The 21,203-nt window shown below is 39.1% G+C and overlaps 1 protein-coding gene across 1 annotated transcript in view; it reads right to left on the minus strand.

Annotated features, from left to right (window-relative positions):
• The window catches only part of DNAH8 (dynein axonemal heavy chain 8), a 285,679-nt gene that overhangs the window by 136,636 nt on the left and 127,840 nt on the right, over positions 1-21,203 (minus strand). The window contains exons 41-48 of the mRNA XM_076003387.1: positions 18,404-18,628; positions 15,519-15,691; positions 13,931-14,109; positions 8,198-8,385; positions 5,229-5,315; positions 5,025-5,132; positions 4,008-4,142; positions 2,157-2,318 (exon numbers count right to left, since the gene is read on the minus strand). Coding sequence (XP_075859502.1) covers positions 2,157-2,318; positions 4,008-4,142; positions 5,025-5,132; positions 5,229-5,315; positions 8,198-8,385; positions 13,931-14,109; positions 15,519-15,691; positions 18,404-18,628 — 1,257 coding nt within the window. The remainder of the gene's footprint in view (positions 1-2,156; positions 2,319-4,007; positions 4,143-5,024; positions 5,133-5,228; positions 5,316-8,197; positions 8,386-13,930; positions 14,110-15,518; positions 15,692-18,403; positions 18,629-21,203) is intronic.

A 21,203-nucleotide genomic window follows, 5' to 3' on the forward strand; every position in this document is an offset into this window, starting at 1 on the left:
CTTGGCCATGGGGTAGAGTCCGGCAGGCCTAAGCCTGATCCTGTGGGAAACTCTGTAACATAAGAGTCTCAGTGTTTGTTGGAACCAGGGGAGCTTGGCTTTCCTACCCCATCACCTGTCAGTCCTGCACTAAGGAGCAGGTAGGTTTCAGGGGGTGGGGAGTAAACTCCTGGGCACTGCCCGCTTTTGGTGCCTGCCTGCAGTCCTCCTTCCACCATCAGCACACACAAGCCAGCGGGGAGACACACAGATACGGCAGAGGGGATTCAAAGAGACACACTAACAGCATGGACAGTGCTGTTACAACATCCTGTCTGCCGTTTCCTTAACAAAAAAAAAATCTCAACAAAAAAATCCTGAAATCCCTCAATTTGGAGAAGAGAGCTTTCTTTCTCACAAAGGGTCACAGCCTGCTGGCTGGCCATCCTGACAGGTTGGGAAGCACAGCCTCTGGCGAAGAAGGAAAAGCAGGCACTTCTTGAAGGGAGTGGAGGGTGGAACAGGAATTTGTGCTGAACCGGTTGCCAAGTATACATATTCGACAGGTAGGAGGGGCTATGAATATTCACGAAGGTGAGATGTGCACCTTCGTGAATAAGCAAACATGCATGTTACATGTGATTCATTTTCACTTTGGAGTGGAGACTTAACACTTAAATGCATTACGGTTAGGCACCAAAAGGTGAAACAGGGACACGAGGGCACTCAAGTGCCTCTGTAAACCCGCAGGACCAGTCAGTCCATGGCTGATGGTCTCTTAACAAGAGAAAGTTACTGAAATCAGTCTCTTGTCTTATCAAAGCTATGGTTATGGCCTGTGGAATGGTGGGGGAGGGGCAGGTGTCAGGTGGTCAGCATCTGGTGGTCAGTGAGCTGCAATTGTTTCAACATTGCTTATCTCCAGGCCAGTGCTTACTTAGCTGCTAGAGAAAAAGAAAAACTTTGTGGCAGTTAGAACACAGTTTATTCTTTAAGTGTAGGGGTGAGAGACTTAAACCTTGCCTGGGGTGGCCTTAGGTCCTGTTTATAGTTTTGTGTCTTATTTTCACAAAGAGTCAATTCCGTAAGTCTCATGATCACTATCTTAACAAAAATAAGGAGTCAAATGCCTCGCAGATGTTCAGAGGTAGAATCTGAGTTTTTCTCCTAACATTTTGGATAAAAATGTATTACTTTGTAACCCAGAGTTTAAAAGCAATAGCGGCACTGGCGATGACATTATATGCAAGAGCAATATTATTGACATACACAAAGAACGCAAAATTCTAGTCCCCACCCATTGAGATGACCAGGATTTTAGTATTTGCTATGTTGTAAGCATAACACACATAACATATTTCCCCTTAATTTTTTTTAAAAAAATACTTAAAATGGTTTTCAATACACAGATGGAAAATATTTAAACTTTTCCCCATGTGCCTATTTCTTTGTAAGGTTTGGACATATGTCTCATATACTTGCACATCTTATAATCTGGCAAGAACAGCAACTTAAAATAAGAATTGCTATTTTTCAAACACAGTTTTTAACACTCTCCACAATTTCGGCTCCTTCATTTCCAAAAAGCCCTGGAAAATACTCTGAAAGCATCGAGCCCATAGAGATTTAATCCTGCGACTCTGCTACAGGTTCTTGATCCTGCTGATAAAGTTGTTGGGTGGTTATCACAAGGATGAAATGTGATGGACAAAAAGACACTAACAGACACAGGCAAAGGATTCAAGTTTCAGCGTAGGTGAGGGATATGGCATGTCCACACAGGAAGCAGGAGCAAAGTAGCACTCCCAGAGTCCTCAGGCTCTGTGCCCCACTAAGGCACCCAGCTGTGGGCAATACTGCCAAATGGGTGCAAGAAGCCAGTTACGTTTGTTCCATCTCACAGGGTTTTTATATCCTACCATCCTATCCCAACCTTCTCACCAGCTGTAAGTAACAGGTTATTTCTTGATTACCATGAAGCAGGGTAAATCCAACTACCCCTCTAAGACAAAAACACACCCCTGAGGACTCTTTTTGCAATGAGGTACATATGTGGTGTTTCAATTTAGTTTCAGCATTTACATCAAGCAAGACTAATAGCATGAGTTTTTCTATTCAGATGGAGATCTTTAACATACACTTACTGTTATACTGACAAAAGATGAAAATGTCTTTACCTGCACAAGTTTGAGGTTCCAGGGTGGATGGTTAATCAAACCTTCTAGCTGAACCTGGTTGGCTACTGCAGCTTGCAGTTCCACGTAGGTACTGCTATCCAGCTGCAGCCCTGGAAACAGGTCATTGATCAAGCTGAGGAATAGGGGTTCGTCTTCATCAACCTAAGGTGGCATAGGTTAACATACACTCACTCATTCTGTCAACAAACATTTATCAACTAGCTAGGATCTGCATAGTGCTTATCACTTCATGCCCAGAGAATCATTTATCACTCTCCTAATCTGTCTTACATCCTCTAGTACTTTCTCCTGAGCACTTCCACCAAATCTACATTGTATCCAAAGTTCCCTGGCATTCAACATCTTCTACAATCCAGCCTCAATATACCACACCAAGGTCTGATCTCATTACTTGACCATATGAATGTTCTGCATCTCACAAACCAGCATGTGCATTAACCTTACAAATAGCAATTTATAGTCCCAATCTCATGAGACTAGAGAATTCATATTTTATTTTTTTTAATTGGTAAAAAAAGAAAATTGCATGGCTTCATCCAACATTGGCTGGGAAACTCCATGAGGGCAGTGTTCTCAGCCTTTCTTATAAGCAGTAGATTTGGGTAAACTGACTCCAATCCTTATCTGCTATGTCTTTAATACATAGATTGCCCCATTCCCAGCCTCTGACCCCTTCTGATATCTCCTTATTCTCTAGAAAGCATTCCCTGATGCTTTCTTGAATACTTATCTAGGAGTTTCAAGAATAAAATTATCTAAGGGAGGCAGTGAGGTGTACTGGAGGGAGCAGAGGATTTGGTGTCAGAAAGTCTTCCAGGCTTTTGTTCCAGCTTCTCAGCTGAGTGTGATTACGGGGGAGCCCTCCAACCCCTTGAGTCTAGTTCCTCCATAAGTAAAATAACAATAAGCAAACTAGCCATCCGTATCCCAGAGTTGCTGTGAGGCTCAAACAAGACAACACGCCTGAAAAGGCTTTGTAATATAACAGTAATGAACTCTACAGATGGGTTACTTGTTTGTGTAACTAGAATGTGAGATTCCTAAGAGCCATTTCTTCCTCAGCCTTGTACACCCAGGGCATGGGCACAAGATGAGGCCCGTAGAAGCCCTGAACAGAACAAACACCGTGTGAACCTATCCATCAGCCAGCTCCAAACCACCTGGCTGTACCTGTGACAAACACAAGAGCTGTGAGAGAACTCTCACAACTTCCACAGCTAAGTTTCGGTACAACTTTGGAAAATAGGAATGGTGGTGTTTTGCGAGAGACATAGCTGAGATAAGCTAGTCGTATACAAAGAAAGCAAAACGTTTTCATGCTTCCCTGTGAATCCAGACTTTCATGTTTAGAGTGTGTGTCAGATTATGAATAATGGTAGAGAACTCGGTTGAATTTTGGAGCTGAAACCCACTGATGACCTGTTTTATTGTACACAAGGGATAAGAGGAGGCACTTGGCTAGGCATGGTGGCTCACTCCTGTAATTCCAGCACTTTGTGAGGCCTAGGCAGGAGGATCACTTGAGCCCAGGAGTTTTGAGGTTGCAGTGAGCTATGACGCCACTGCACTCCAGCCCTGGGCAACAGAGCGAGACTGTCTCAAAGAAAAAAAAAAAAAAAAAAAAGGAGGCACTTCCAGCCGTTATTGGTCATACAGGGTCATAGGGTTTTTTGCCACCTTTTGGAAGCATAGTGGCAGCTTCGCACACCCAATATCCCTGCAATTATTAGTGCTCACAGCTCAACATGAGCCAACTCCCACTTGTCAGTTGGATAGAAAGAAACCACGTCAAAATTTTGGAAGAGAAGTGAATTCAGAGAAGAAAGGTACCAATTTAGAAAGGTTCATATCTCTTAGTCCTCTCATGACAGTGCTTAATTCACTATCTTCTGGTCTGGCTCTTTTTTGCGATCCAAGTGTCCTCAATACAGATAGAATATTTCTCAACCCAAAGTCATAATGAACCTAAAATGGGAAAAGAGGGCAAAAACATTATTTAATTGAAAAACTAAATGTAGGCTCACTCTACACATAAGGTAGTCTGACACTTTATATACCAGAGTTTTGGAGTGGCTGAGCGGCAAAGTTTTATTAGCTCAATTCTCCCGCCTTTCTTTTGCCTGACAAATGATCATTCCATTGGAAAAGCCAAGTATATGATATAGTATTCACACGTTAAGTCTCTTTTGAGAATAATACAGTGTGAGCAAAACACAATAGATTTTAAATGTATAACCAACAGGTTACATACTATATATATGATTCCATTTATATAACATTCTTGAAATAAAATTATAGAGATGGGTGAAAGTTTAGTGGCCACAGCAGGTTGGAGATTAGGGATAAAGGTGGGTGTGGCTATACAGGGCTGGCATGAAGGAAACTTGTGGTGATGAACCAGTTCTGTATCTTGCCTATAGTGGTGATTACATGAATCTACACATCCACATAATTCCATAGGACTATACACACACACATACATACATACACGTGTGCATGTATATATAAGTGGTGAAACCTTAATGAACTCTATGGATCGTTCCAGTGTCAATTTTCTGGTTTAGTTATTGTACTACAGTTACAAGATGTCAACATGGGGGGAGGCAATGTGAAAGGTCTACATCTCCTTGTATATTTCTTTGCAACTTCCTGTGAATCTACAGTTATTTCAGAATAAAAAGGTTTTTAAAATACATAACCAATAGGTCAAATTACTTACAAATACATTTTAGAAAAGAGTCAATGAGAATTTTTTCCTTAACTCACTGATTAGTGTTTATCAAGGTAAAATTTCAAAATGAAAGAACAAATTCTTTAGCCAGGGTAAAAATAAATACATAAAGTTACCTGTTTAGTAAGTTGCTCTTCACAGAGTTTGTAAAGAACATAAAATTTTTGAGCCAAGATAACATTTTCAAGAAAACCACAGCTTGCAAGTTTAACTCTCATAATGATCTGAAAATTAATATAGTAAGATTTTTTTTCCAACAACTTTAGTGAAAAACAGTAAAGAATATAAACTATTTTATGCTTTTAAATCCTGGTGCATACCTGTCTGTCAGGAACCATCATAGCAACAGTTCTAAACAGGATTTTTAAGTTTTCTGGTAGTTCCTGGCGGCCAGCATATCCAGGGTTCTAAAAATTAAAATATATTAAAATTAAATAATAATAAATAATAAATTAAAATATTTTAAATTTTTAATTGTTGATACAATATTCATTTCCTCAATACAAATAGATTTAAAACCATTAGTTCAGGCGGTATTGAAAACTATTAGCTTCATAAAATGTCCTTGTTTTCTCAAAAACGTGTATTGGACCATCCACATCATTCCCTTTTATAGTTTCTACTTTCATTATATTAATAAAGGCACATATACAATTTTTGTGGAGCAAAAATTAAGCATCTGCATGTCTACTGGTTTAAAAAAAATAGAAAAGAAAATGAGAGCATAGAAGAGAAAACAGGATAAATACCTAGATAATTATGGTCTAAAGTATGTTATTGATTGAAAAGAGGAAAAAAAACCCTCAAGATTTTATACTGATCAGCCTACTCAGGCATTTTTTATTTCATCTCTTCAATTATTCTTTGCAGTCATAGAGTTCTTTGGATGACAAAAACCCATGGTGAAGGGAAATAAAAAGGGAATGACACAAAAAATACTGAAAAAGAAAAAAGTAGAGGTGGAAAGGAAGCTAAGGCCTCCTACGATAGGTCTGATCCAAAAGTCCCAAAGGAAAGGTTGGAAGTTCAAAGACAAGCAAGGCAAATCGGGGTCAGTTATTTTATGCAAGTTCACTGAGAAACCTTCAGTGCCACGGACATTTACTGGGCACTGTTAATAGGCCAGATACTTTGGTAGGTGTTGGAAACACAGAGACTGCTGGTTGCCTCTCAATACTCCTCTTTCCTTAGCCACAGAACCCAAGCTGCAAGCTGGGGACATCGCCATCCACATTAAAAACTACATTTCCCAGCCTGCCTTGCAGCTGGTATGCTTAAATTCTACACAGTGCAATGCAAAGGGACACATTGCATGAAATATCATTGACGTTTCTTTGAAGGAAGTTGACTCAATCAATAGGATGCACCAAAATAGAGAATCTTTCTGTAGTATCCTGGCTCATAAGGTGACCCTGAAGATGGAATGAGTGATGGAACGGAACCAGAGGAGGATCTTTAGAGAATAAACCCTCATATGTTAAGCTATGATTTTTTTGTGTCTCAGTTATTCACAGCTTAGTGCAATATCTAGTTGCTATTTCTAATATTATTCTTAATCCAGGGAGAATGTTAAACTTCTTACAAATTCTTCTAGGCCATGGCTTCACACTGAGCAAATTTCTTCATCCCATTTCCTGAGTTATAACCAATCACTTCTGGATTATTATTATCATTATTATTATTATTATTTTCCCCTAACTGCATGAATGGATGTTTCCCTACAATAAAGTTTGTCAGAAACATTTTTGATTTTGCTTCCTATAATTTATCTTTGTCCACTGGGACATTTGAAACTCAGAGTACTTTGTGTTATCTTGCAAATTGGAGATTTAACTTTACAGATAACACATAAAAATGTTAAAACTGGTTCAACATGAACTTCATTGCCCTAACTCATAGAAACTTCTGTTTATTCATGCCCTTGGTTTGCTATCTTTGCAATACTGAATCTCAAAGCTCTGCCCTTAATCATATGGTAACTGAATTTGTTGCAGTTCTTTGGTATAGGAGCTTGTTAAATTATTTTGGAATTTTAAGTCATTCTCTTTTAGTCAGTGTCAGAGAAAAAACAAGTATAGAGGTTAAGCAGTCAGGTTTTGATGTTAGAGAGACAATAACCTCTTTCTCTTCCTGGTTGTGTGAGTTGAGCAAGCTTTTAAGTCTCCCTGAGCCTCAGGTAGCTCAACTACAGAATATCCGCCTCAGAGGCTATCAGAGCTAAAAGATGAGATAATGGACATGTGAGAATCATTAGTGTTACTGACCAGGTAGTTCAGGTTCTTCCTCCTTCCAGCTACCTGACAGGACTATGTACTTCCCCACCCCCTTGAAGTTACGTGTGGCCATGACACTTGCTTTGGCCAATGACTTGTTACTTGTGTCACTTCTGGAAAGAAACTCTAAGGACCAGAGCACAATTCTTCATGTTCTATTTTCCCTCTGCTACAGCATCCAGCAATGATTGAGACAGTAGCTACCATGTCAGCCCGAGTACCAGAATAATGACATGTAACCCAGCCTGGCCATCCTGCCCCTACCCCAGTTAACACACAGTGGACATGCGGCAAGGGGGAGAAATAAATTTTTGTGCTTTGAAGCAATTAAGATGTGGGGATTGTGTGTTAGTGCAGAATAGCATGAGGTATGCTGTTCGATACAGTATATAAAACATTTAGGCCGGGCGCTGTGGCTCACGCCTGTAATCCTAGCTCTTGGGAGGCCGAGGCGGGCGGATTGCTCAAGGTCAGGAGTTCAAAACCAGCCTGAGCGAGACCCCGTCTCTACTATAAATAGAAAGAAATTAATTGGCCAACTGATATATATATAAAAAATTAGCCGGGCATGGTGGCACATGCCTGTAGTCCCAGCTACCCGGGAGGCTGAGGCAGAAGGATCACTCGAGCCCAGGAGTTTGAGGTTGCTGTGAGCTAGGCTGACGCCATGGCACTCACTCTAGCCCGGGCAACAAAGCGAGACTCTGTCTCAAAAAAAAAAAAAAAAAACATTTAGCCCCCACCTTACACATACTAAGTGCTCAATAAACAATGGCTATTATTATCATTAAAATATTGTTATTTTATCTTCTGTCAAGCTATATTTGCTACTCAAAAAATCACACATTGGAAGGAGGGAGGGAGGGACAGAGAGAGAAAAATCTAAAAAAAATCATACAATAAGAAAGAATCGCTCATGACTCCCAGATAGTCAATCATTTACCCACTAATAAACGCTTTCTTTAAGTCTGTAACAATTAAACTAGTTGAATTGCATTTAAAGCCTATGTTCTCACCATTGTTAAGAAGATTCCAAATTCTGGATTTAAATCAACACAATCACCATCAGAGAAAATGAACTGTTTTTTTCTCTCTTTTCTTGCTGTCAAAACAATATAAATTTGTTGCGCAGCCACTGACAGTACAGGCAATTCAATTCTGTTAAACTCATCAAAACAGCCCCAGGAACCTGACTGTGCAAGACCTGGCATGAAAAACAGTTAATTTGTGAAGTTTTACTCTATCACATTCCTTCTTGATAGCAATCATTTCTCCAAAGTGCTCCCAAACAATTATACATTGAAACATAGTTTATATAAACTTTCATATCTGGCTGTTTATAATGACATATTTAATTCCAGTGATAAAGAGAAGTTTAATTATTTGTATATCATCACCAAACTATGAAAATAGTACACTGCCAAAATAAAAGTATAGATACCCAGGGATGCTGAAGGGTGACAAAATTTGGCCCAGACTGAAAATGCCACCTTCAGTGGGGATGGGGGTGGATGGAGCCATCATGTTTGGGGAAACTGACAAAATAAGGAATGCTTGGTCTGGGTCAGATCTCTCTGTTCCGTTTTGATTGCAATGAGATAGAAATGAAGATGTGGGGATTGTGTGTTAGTGCAGAATAGCATGAGGTATGCTGTTCGATACAGTATATAAAACATTTAGCCCCCACCTTACACATACTAAGTGCTCAATAAACAATGGCTATTATTATCATTAAAATATTGTTATTTTATCTTCTGTCAAGCTATATTTGCTACTCAAAAAATCACACATTGGAAGGAGGGAGGGAGGGACAGAGAGAGAAAAATCTAAAAAAATCATACAATAAGAAAGAATCGCTCATGACTCCCAGATAGTCAGGATGCAAAGTGAGACAGAGGAATTTTTATTTCTTATATAACCCAGCAGGAAGAAAGACCTGGATATTGTGAACATTGCTCCTGTTTAATTTCTAAGGATGAAAAAACCTTCATTACCTTCAGTGTTCAAAATGCTTGCCCCCACCCTCAATCTTTCTCTCTTCTTTGGGAACTGCCATTATACAGATTATATATATATATACATATACACACTCATATATCCCCATCTCTCTTAAGTTTTTCTGTCAAACTTTCCATCTCTTTGTCTTTTTGCAATGTATTCTCTGGGCTAAATATTCCGACTCAAGAGAGTTGTTTTTTTTTTATTAATTTACATTTTCAATTTCCAAGAATTCCAACTGTTATTTTCTCATGATAGTCTGTTTTTCTTTAATTGGTTAAATGTGATATTCTTGAATCTCTGTAGCTATTAATTTTATGGTTTTTTTCTGTTTCTTCTGTTAATTTATGGTCAGTAGATCTCTTTACTGTTTTGGGTGCCTCCCCACGTCCTTCAAATATTTTATGAGGCTTTGTTAACTCTGCACAATGGTTTTGCAGAGTGTATTTCCTCTTCCCAAATGTAAATTCCTGTCTGAAGCCTGCATATAGCCTCTGGTGGTGCGAAAGAAGGGGTGGGGAGGGCAGGAGACTTCCCTCTGGGCATGGGGTTGCAGTCTGACCCACTTCCTTGCCCTTCCTCGCTGGCACCAGCCCCCAACTTGGGTCGATCTTTGTCCAGACTCCCACTTGAGAGAGCTGTGTTACACCTTTTATATGGAGTAAAAATGCTAGAGAATGCCACTTCCTTTTCTTTTTCTGTGTCTTCTGCTATAACTCTGGCATTCCAAGGCCACCCTGTGCTCCATTCTGCTGATCTCCACCATCCCCAACTTTCAGGTCAGGAGTGATCCATAGAAGAACCCTTCTGCTTAATTAAAAAATGGTTCCTGGGGTTCAGAAAAGTTTCAGCATACAGGTAACCATAAAGGGCAATATAATGAACAAACATGTACCCACTTACCAAATCTTAACATTTTGCTTCCAATTTCATTCTAAAGAATAGAATATTAGAATGACAGTTCAAGTTCATGGATGTCCCTCTCTGGGATCTATACTCCTTCCTTCTCCTTCTCTATAGGTAACTTCTGTCCCGAATTTTATGTCAATGGTACCTATGCATGCTTTTAAACTATTGCTCTTATGCAGGTATTCACAAACACTATTTACTTTGCTTGTTCAAATGTATAGGTATCTATCTATATAAAATACTATACATGTCCTTCTGCAATTTTATTTTTTTTGCTCAATATTATTTTTCTGAGACTTATCCATGCTGATACATGTAGCTCTAACTGTATTGAATAGTATTACATTGTATAAACATACCAGTTTAAAAATTCATCCTACCCACAATGGATATTTGGGTTGTTCCCAACAATTTGCAATAGCAATGCAGCATTCTTGCTCATGTCTTCCTGCAATATGTGTGAGGAGTGGAGACACTGGGTCAAAGAGTACGCGTATCTTCACGTTCACCAGCTGTTGCCACCTGTTCTCTGAAGCAGTTCTACCAATTTACACACACAGTAGTACTAAGAGTTACAGTTTTTGCACATCCTCACCAACAGTGGTCTTAGACTTTCCTGCTTTTGCCAATCTGGCAGGAGTGAGAATGATATCTCATTATTATTTTATTTTGTGTTTCTTAATGATTTCAAAAGAATCTTTTCAAAATACTGGATATTAATCTTTTGTCAGCTGTGTTAAAATATCTTCCCCCAGTCTGTAGCTTTTATTTTTTCTACCTTCCTAAATGGAGACATAGTCACATAAAGACTATATAATTTTATATATAAATAATTCCAAAATCCAATAAATAAAGATAAGAGCTAGGTGTGCAGTCTCATGGCAGGTACTACAGAGACATTCTCACATCCCATTTAAAGGAAGGGCTGGAAGAGTGAACTCATGATGTTTAATACAGAGAATTTTTAGTGTATTTCTCCCCAACCACATCCTCCCCCCTCCCGCCTCCCTCCCAGAGGGAGGAGCAGCTAAACTAAACTTTGCAACAATCATTTTCTTGCTTTTTTTTACTATGTATACATACCTAAATAATTTATTTTTATTTTTACCTATTTTTGAATTTCAAATAAATTTAATGATACTGTACATATTTTTGTGAGACTTGCTTCCTTTACCCCATATTTATGAGACCGCTGTATGTCAATGCATCTTGCAGTTACTCATTTTTGCCACTATACAGCATTATCATATAGAATTTCATACAAGTATTTTTTCTTTCCTTTATATATACTACATAAATTACCATGTTCACCACCTATGTATGCAGACCACCCCAGGAGGACACTCAGGGTTGTTTCCAGCTGTTGGCTCTTGTAAGCAATGCTGCTGTGAACATTCTCACACATGCCCTAAGCACAAGTGCAGTTTATCTGAATCAGGGTGAGACAGCTGAAAACACACATGCGTGCTTTCTAAAGTAATGTCAAGTAGTTTCCAGAAAGGTTTTTATGCTCCTACCAGCAGTGGATGAGTGTTTCTCTTGCTCCAACCCTGCCAATGATCAAAAATGTCACACTGAAATTTTTGTTAATCAGATGGTCATAAAATGGAATCTTCTCATAATATGCATTTCATTGGCTGCTGGTCATGTGGTTTGCTTCATTCGTGAAATGGCTTTTACTCATTTTCCTGTTGGGTTGTCTTTCCCTCGTTGATTCATAGGCAGCAGTCATATATTTGGGATACTAACTCTTTGTACGTAATATTTGTTGCTAATGTCTTTTCCAAATTTCTGATATGACTGTTCACCCTCTTATTGGTATTCATTGATAAACAAAAGTTTTTACCTTAGGGTAGGTAAATGTATCCATCTTTTCTTTACAGTTTGTGACTTTTGTATTACAAAGCACTGTTTTTTGTGTATGATATGAGGTAGGTATCTGATTTATCTTGTTAAATATTAATCATTTATTGATCCAGAACCATTTATTATAAAGACCATCTCTTCATCACTGATTTGTCACCTTTGTCATATGTCAAGTGTTCTTGGCCTGCTTCTGCACTCTCTATTATAATCTGCTGGTCTATTTACCCCTGCCCCAATTCCACACTCCCTTAATTATGTTCTAAATGGTATCTTTCTAAAATTTTAGTTTTCTAACTGTTCCTTGTGGTTTATGGAAGTAAAACTGATTGTGTATATTGATTTTATATTCTAGTAAACTTGTTAAATACTATTTTTCTAAGATTTGCTGAATTTTCTTTACAGTCTACCATTTCATTTGTAAATAATAAAAATTTTGTATTTATTTCATTCTAATCTTTGTGTTTTGGGTTTTTTGTTGTTGTTGTTGTTGTTGCTCCCTACTGTACTGGCTAGGACTACAATGCAATGATTAATAGAAATAATGAAAATGAAAGTACTTGTATTATACCCCATATCAAAGAGAAATTTTAAGCAATGTGATGTTGTCTGTGAACGTCCTTTAGTCCTTTATCAGGGAAGCCGAGCGGATGGCTGCCTGGGGGGAAGAACCTAAGAAACACCAAGTGTGAGGCTGTGAGGGAGGAGTAAGCCTCACATGTTTGAGAAACCTCAGGCAGGTCAATGTGGCTGTCACAGAGAAAGCGGGGATAGCATTAGGAGATGCAGTCAACAGGTCAGGACAGTAAAGGGGGATGTGGGAAGGAGTGGGGTGATGTCGTAAGACAATACAGGACCACTGTAAGGAGTTTGGCTTTTACTCTGAATAAAGCCACTAGACAGCTTTCCACAGAAGGGTGTCAGGATCTGACTTACACATAGAAGGATCACGGTGCTGTTGTTCTGAGACTATAATGGAGGATCCAGACAGAGGGGCACCAATTAGGAAGCTTATTAGCATACTGAATGGTCCAGGTAAGAGGCGATGGTGGCTTGAATCAAGATGACAGCAGTGGGGATGATAAGAGGTGGTCAGATAGGGAGTGTATTTTGAAGGTAGAACCAAGAGTGTTTGCTGACAGATTGGATCTGAGTATGAGAGAAACAGAGGAATAAAGGACAGGTCAAAGTTGTTTTTTGATTTGGGGTTTTTTTGGTTTGTTGGTTTGGTTTTTTGTCTGAGCACCTGGAAGAATGGAATGACTATTTTAGTGAGATGGAGAAAGCTGGGGAGGGAGATCCAGAGTTTGGTTTTGGACGTAATGAATTTGGACCTACTAGACATTTAAGTGGAGATGTCAAGTTGACAACTGTCATATGAATCCAGAGTTTCAAGGACACGTCTGGGAGTCGTCATACAGATGGTATTTAAAGCTTGGGTCTGCATGAGGTCATCAAGAGAATGCACATAGGTCGAAAAAGAAAAGACCACCAAGGACTGAGCCCTGAGGCTCAAATGTCCTCTGTCCATCTGGAATCACCTCCTCCCTACCTTTCAGGATTTTCTCAAAATTTCCCATCTGCTCCTGGCTACCCCTCTTCTTATTTTCTAGCATTGCTATGCTTTTTAAAAATCCTTCATTTCAGTAAGGTTTAATACAGGAAGAGAAGTCACATGTGTCACCAATTTGCTATCTTGATCTTATCTCCTCCCCTTCGGCAGTTATAAATTGATTCCATTTTCAAAATACAATACACATTCAATGCATAGATGATATCACTAGCAATGGCACTGAACTATATGAAATTTATGATATCTGGCCATTTTCAACCTAGAAAAATGGCAATATCACATGTATCAACCTATACTCATGTTGAGTGTGTGGGATAATGTCACTTTAGATTTCTATCAGAAAACAATGTTGAAGGGAAATAAAAATAAATTCGCCAAAAATAACTTAATATTGTTTGACACTTGCCTTTGAAAATCCTTCCCAGGCCTCTGAAATCCATTTGATCTGAGCAGTTGAACACGACCACGTATTTTCCCAAACACCGTCCCATGTCTTTGGTGGTTTCTGTTTTGCCAGTGCCTGCAGGTCCTGCTGGAGCACCTCCCATATTCATTCCCAAGGCCTGTGCTAAGGTGATATAGCATCTGCAAGTGTTAATCAGATAAAGCACTGTGAATACGGATGACCCATGTTATGGTACAGTACAAGCAAAAACCCAGTGTGATTGGAATGGGCCTATTTATTTTAGAGTTTGAGTAGCCCGCATAAAAGCGACAACTAAACAAGCCTGAGGTCTTTCATATTCATTAAAAGCAGTATAAAAATTTCTTGGCACAAACTTCTACCTCCCTCCACCTTGACTTAAAACCTTCAGACTATCCTCCCATTGTGGTCGGTAGGGGAACCAAATAAACAATGCTGTGCTGGCCAGTGTTTAACACTTGGCTCTCCAATCTGATATTCATCAGGTTCTGTGGTGTAGATACTTCCACCACGGCCAATGGTAAGCTATCAATGTGACATCACAAAACTGGGACAAAATGCACATAGTTTGCTCTCACAGGCTGATACAAGTCAGCTCCAGCACATCATTGCAAATAAATCATTTAACAATGAGGTGTTTCACTCAGTTACAGAAATATAAGGAATAATATCATGAATTTACTTGTATCCATGATCCAGATTCTGTTGTATTCATTTAACAATGAGGTGTTTCACTCAGTTACAGAAATATAAGGAATAATATCATGAATTTACTTGTATCCATGATCCAGATTCTGTTGTATTATAGTTGTCGGATCTAAGTAAAACGTAGTAAAGATCTCAGGGAAGCTTCAGGAGACATGAAGCTTACTGTGTAAACACCAATGAACACTGACAAATGTATGGTTCAGTGGCACTGGGCATATAAAGGGGAGAGGCTGGATAAGCCACAAGGAGGCAGCCCTACTCAAAGGAATGACAGAACTAAATGTCACATAACCCAATTTAAGTAAATTCTACAAACATTTATCAAGTGTCTTCCATGCACAGCATATTGAACTGGGTGTTGTGAGATACACAAAGATGAAAAGACCCAGTTCTTGCCTAGTGATATATACTGGAAAGAACTATGAGGGGTTCGGGCACAGGTTCATTATTCAGGCTTGGCCAACAATTGATACTTTAGGTATCAATTTCTGCATCTGAAAAACCAAAAGACTGAAGTAGATAATCTCTAAGACACTGTCCTTCTTTGCAATTTTAACAACTTCCTTTATGATTTTAAGAATATTTTCTTTATCTTGCAATCTAAATTTCATTATGAAATTACTTATAGTCAACATTCAAGCTGCTTTTATTCTTTAATTTCTTTCTACTTCATAAAAGTTTAATGTGCACGTATGTTTAAGTAGTAGCTACAGTTATTTCTTTGTTAGACTGACTTTAATGAGCTAGCATATACCCAACGCAACAGCGATGTGCTTTTGTTAACATTTCAAATGCAATTTTAAAACAATTTTAAGCACATTTTTAAATTACAAAATGGAATAACAAAAACTGGGTCTCCTACCTATCTGTTAATGGAGTGATAACAAGACGCTCAGTGCATCCCAGAAATTCATTTTGGTAAACAAAATCAACATCTGTAATAGACACCACAGTTTGATCCAAGTCTTCCTTAAAATAAAATCTACTTTGTTTTAGCCATTCAAAATCGGTAAGTGATCTGATATGCATTTTTACCTTAAAAACATGAAATACAAAAAAGTTATATACTGAATTGCAATAGCATAAAACACAAGCAGAAGGGCATTTTTGTTCACTCATTCATGAACTGATTCTCCTTCATTTAACAAGTATTTATTGAGTTCCTTCTTGTGCTTGACACTGTGCTGAGTGCACAAAGACTGACACGGTTCCTGCCTTCTGGAGCTTACAGAAAAGGGCAAAAGAAACACTGAAACATGTAATTGCAACAAAGTATGAAAAGCACTACCAATAATATTCATGGCTGGTGAATACATGAAGCAAGAGAGCCTAACCTTGTCCAGGGGGTCTAAGAGGAACACTCAGAGGAAAAAAATCTAAACTAAAACCTGGATAAATAATAGGAATTAGCCTAGGAAAAAAAACAACAAGTGTAATGAGGGTATGGGAGGAGACAGTGCTATAGTCAAAGGCCCAGGAGATCTGGTTGTCATGTTCAATTCAGTATAGGTGGGGTGTCGAGAGATCTAGAGAAAGAATGAGAGTTGAGGCTTCATAAGGCCATGGGAAAGGGTTTGGGATTTGTTCTCATGGCAACTGGAAGCCACTGAAGGAATGGATTGGTAGTGAAGTGAATGGTTACAGGTGCACATGTGTCCTCCTGCATCAGCACCATAGCCAAGTCACCAACCTGCCTGGTCACCAGTTTATGCATGTGGGTTCTGGGCTGCCACTGCCATGGATGCAAGCTCTGGTACCTGGTCCACTAGAGGAGATAAAGCCAGGTAAGAACTTTTAGGAACTCTCTCCTACCACACCCACATTCTGAGTTGCTTCATGACTTTCCACTGGTAAACCTGGAGAAACCCCAGTGATGCCTACTCAGGGAATCAACACAGGAAAGTGGCAAATGGTTCTCTTCACTGGTCTTCAACCCAGCAGGCCGACTTCCAGATCTTTCAGCTAACACTTAAAAATAGACCTGTGGCAACCATACAATATTCAGGTCTCCATCTGACCAGGTCTCCATACACCTTACGTATTTACAGTCTTGCTTTTTCTGATTGTTTATTGCATTGCTTATGGCCTTGCTTCCACCTCCAGTTAAGGATTTTGGCTTCCCGCCTAAGGCACTGTTTGTATTCACCACCTTTAAAGAGCTACTTTCAGGCAACATAGTCCAGCTGTACCCGCAGAGAATCTACTCTCTAACACACAGCCCACAGCCAAGGAGATACAATCAGCTAGCTGCTTTCAACAATCTGTTAGGATGGTAAGGAGTTGGCAGAGGAGGAGGAAGAGAAGAAGAATAGCTAATATATTTATTGAGTTCTTACTGTATATCAGGCTATCTAACCACTATACTTGGAAAAATAAAATGCATATATGCTGGCCATGAGATCTCATTTTAGCTGGGATGCAAACTGACCACGAGTTCAATGGTGATTAAGACAAAAAGAAAATAGTTTCATAGTTTCCATTGTGTACAGGTTTTTTAAAATCCATTCTGTTTGGAAAGTAAAGCTTTGCTCAGCGCTTAATTTTAAAAGAAAATTGTCTATGGGACTTCAGCTTTAGGAGACAGTAAGAGACGATTAGACAACATCCTCAATAGTGTGCTTGTAGCAGAAGCAATAATGAATTCCATGCTAGTGTTTCTTGAGGCGGACTTCAATGATAGTCAAGGTATAATGGCAATTGCAATTAGTAAAAGCAAGTCTGCAGAAGGCCAAAATAATATCTAATATGCATCTTTCTGATGACTAGCTTTGTCCAGAGATAAATCCTAGAGCAGTTTTTCTCAAACTTTAATATGCATGTCAATCACCTAGGAATCTTGTTAAAATGCAGATTCTGATTCAATAGGTTTGGGGGAGGGCGAGGGAGGCCAGAGATTCTGCTCTTCTAACAAACTCCCAGGTGGTATCAATGCAACTGATCAGCAGATAATACTTTGAGAAGTAAGGATCTAGATCACAGGGGAATTGATGGACTGACAGCATGTCCTTCAAATAATCTTCAATATATAACTTATCTGATCAGAACTTTTGATAAAAGTTTGAAGCAATCTGATCATATTCTCTAAAACAGGGCCCAACTTGCATGAATTATATATCTCTGATGAAGGAAAGAGGTACCTTTAAGATGTATCAAATCAAGTGGAATAAAGCAATGATAGTTAAAGACTCTCAGATGTTGGAATATCAAACACCCCATAATAGAGAATCCTTGCTTTAGGAGAATTTGGCCTTGCTCAAAGCCGCTGATTAGAGTCCTGTTTCCAGAGGGAATTCAAATAGCACCCCTCTCACTCCCACCCTACAGAACCTTGCCCAAATCAAGCCCCCGGTGCCCTGTGGCACACTATCAACTAAACAAACAGCATGAGAGTTCTCTGAAGCTTAATTCTGTTCAACCTGGGCTTCTTTCCCAACCAGCCCATCACAACTCATGACCAATCCCACTTACGTTATACCACGTCCCTGGTTATTTGGTTTTATGGAACAATTAGTTGATTCATATAACTTTAGTTGATTCCAGACTTTCAGAGTGCCAAATGAATATACATACATGGTTGTTTAAACCACCCAATATAGATATTTGTAGACACGGTATATAGATGGAGACAGCCATGCAAAAGGTCCAAGTAGATAGGAAGTTCATATAAGTTAGGCAATATATGTAATCTTGATTCATTATTAATTAGTACACTAAATTACCTTACATTAAGAAAAATAGATACTTTACCAAGTCATCAAAAATATCTCTCTGATGTACATGGATGGTAATTAGAGTTTCAAACTTCACTCTATCAAACTTGGATAGGTCATGTGTTGTCTGACTAATAAGAGTATTTAGAATATCCAAAAATTTCTGATTGGTCACGTGCATGATTTTTCTGTCATCTTTTGCATTATTTAAAGCCTCTTCTGAATCATGTGTCCACAACATCTGAATTCCCAGAAGCCCAACCTACAAATCCAGCAGAAAAACATTTAAAAATTTACCAATATTTAAAGTACATCTGCAGTAAAATTTGGTGGTCACTTATTCACATGAGGTGAACAGGATTTTCCTCCTTTTAAACTAAAAAAGAGACGTGCATTTCTCTGCTCCTAAAGCGGGTAACAACATTTACAGTTTTTTTGTTTGTTTGTTTTTGTTTGTTTTTGTTTTTGTCTTGAGACAGAGTCTCGCTTTGTTGCCCAGGCTAGAGTGAGTGCTGTGGCATCAGCCTAGCTCACAGCAACCTCAAACTCCTGGGCTCAAGCAATCCTCCTGCCTCAGCCTCCCGAGTAGCTGGGACTACAGGCATGCACCACCATGCCCGGCTAATTTTTTCTATATATATTAGTTGGCCAATTAATTTCTTTCTATTTATAGTAGAGACGGGGTCTCACTCTTGCTCAGGCTGGTTTCAAACTCCTCACCTCAAGCAATCCGCCCACCTTGGCCTCCCAGAGTGCTAGGATTACTGGCATGAGCCACCGCGCCCAGCCAACATTTACAGTTTTAACTATTAATATTTAATTATGTTGATATAGATAGATAAACTATAATTAAATTAATGGATACCGCTTATTGAACTACATGTGTGTTACAGAAGATGATTAGGAATTTTTTCTATGGACGGCCTGAGTCTACCAGGCCTGAAGGTACCAGATACCTTCATGCAAAGAATACCTTCTTTCTCAGGAGAAACAAATGGGATTAATGAACACTTTATTGTGTATTTTTCCTTAAGCAGGTTTTCCATAGGTCTCTTTGCTCTTCAAAAAACAATATGCTGTCTTTCTTGATCGCTCACTCTCTCTATAATCCACACTCTATGTCTACTTTTCCATGTTTAAATTAAATACAGAAGAAAGAGACAGAAAGTGAGAAGAGGAGAAGTTTGTATCTCCTGTACCCTGAAGAAGGCATAAAGAAATTGTGAAAGGATGCCACCTTAGGCCTACAACTTCTGCCCCTGGAAACATAATAAAAGTATAAAAGTGGCCTGAACATGTCCCACCCTCACCCCCTCACTGAAACAGTTGTGCCTTGAGAAGCTCTTGGTCATCCCTGGGGTCAAGCAACAGATCCATTTGGACCAAAACAAGACTCACATATATGGCAGAGGATGGGAGCTGCATGGGCCATGTGTGGACGCTGTTTGGCATGGGCTCAATGGCGGGAAAAGCAAGAATAACACCCGTTCCTTATCCCTGCCTCATCAGTGACTTTGACACTTTTCCTGCTAGAGCAGTGGCCAGTCCTGGGGTCCACAGGAAAAGATAAATGAAAGCACCTGGCTGAAGTAAGCAATGGGACCTAGAGAAAGTAGCTGGTGTAAGCAGATTCTGGCCCCAAGTACGAAAGGCAAGGAGAAAAAAATATAAAAGCTCAGCAGTGTCTGGCCGTCTGACTTAAATAGACCAGCAGACCCTGAAAAACCACTGCACTACAGTGTATATCCAAAAGCAACTCTTTAAAATGATTATCCTGAGTCACCAAAAACAGTGTAAATTATGCCTTTATACTCAGGCTAAGAAGGCAGAAGACTTAATGGTGAAAACTGGAGAATGTTTCATTAAAAAAAAAAATGCTCATTCTCATCAGTGTTATTTTATGCCTATAAGAAGCACATTAAAAAATACTGGGAGGCACCACATGTTCTCACTCATATGTGGAACTAAAAATAGTCAATCTCATAGAAGTAAAGAGTGAAACAGAGGATACTAGAGGCTGAGAATGGGAGGGGGAAGTGGGAGATAGGGAGAGATTTGTTAAAGGACACAAAATTACAGCTGGATAGGAGGAGTAAGTTCTAGTGTTATATAGCTCTGTAGGGTCACTACAGTTAACAGTAACACATAGTTTCAAATAGTTAGAAGGGCATTGATGCTCCCAATGCAAAGAAATGATCAATGTTTGAGATGATGGATATGCTAACTACCCTGATCTAATCACTCTACATATGCATTGAGACATTACTATGTACCCCAGAAACACATACAATTATTATATATCAATTTTAGAAAGAAAGAAAACAGCAAAAAGAAAGAGAAAGAAAAAAAGAAGACTAGCAAGAAATATACTAAAATGTTAACAGTCATCATTTCCAGGTGGTAGAAATATGAGAAATTATTTCTGCTTTTATATTTTTAAAAAAATTTCCAAACTTTTGTAGCAAGGATCTGTTGCATTTATAATCTTTAAAACCTATTTTAGGCTGGGCGCAGTGGCTCACACCTGTAATCCTAGCACTCTGGGAGGCTGAAGCGGGAGGATCGCTGGAGGTCAGGAGTTCAAAACCAGCCTGAGTGAGACCCTGTCTCTACTAAAAATAGAAAGAAATTAATTGGCCAACTAAAAATATATACAAAAAATTAGCCGGGCATGGTGGCTCATGCCTGTAGTCCCAGCTACTCAGGAGGCTGAGGCAGGAGGATCGCTTGAGCCCAGGAGTTTGAGGTTGCTGTGAACTAGGCTAATGCCACAGCATTCACTCTAGCCTGGGCAACAAAGTGAGACTCTGTCCCCCCAAAAAAAAAAAAAAATATTT

Source organism: Microcebus murinus, chromosome 5 (assembly GCF_040939455.1).
Source record: "Microcebus murinus isolate Inina chromosome 5, M.murinus_Inina_mat1.0, whole genome shotgun sequence".
Classification (NCBI taxonomy): Eukaryota; Metazoa; Chordata; class Mammalia; order Primates; family Cheirogaleidae; genus Microcebus; species Microcebus murinus.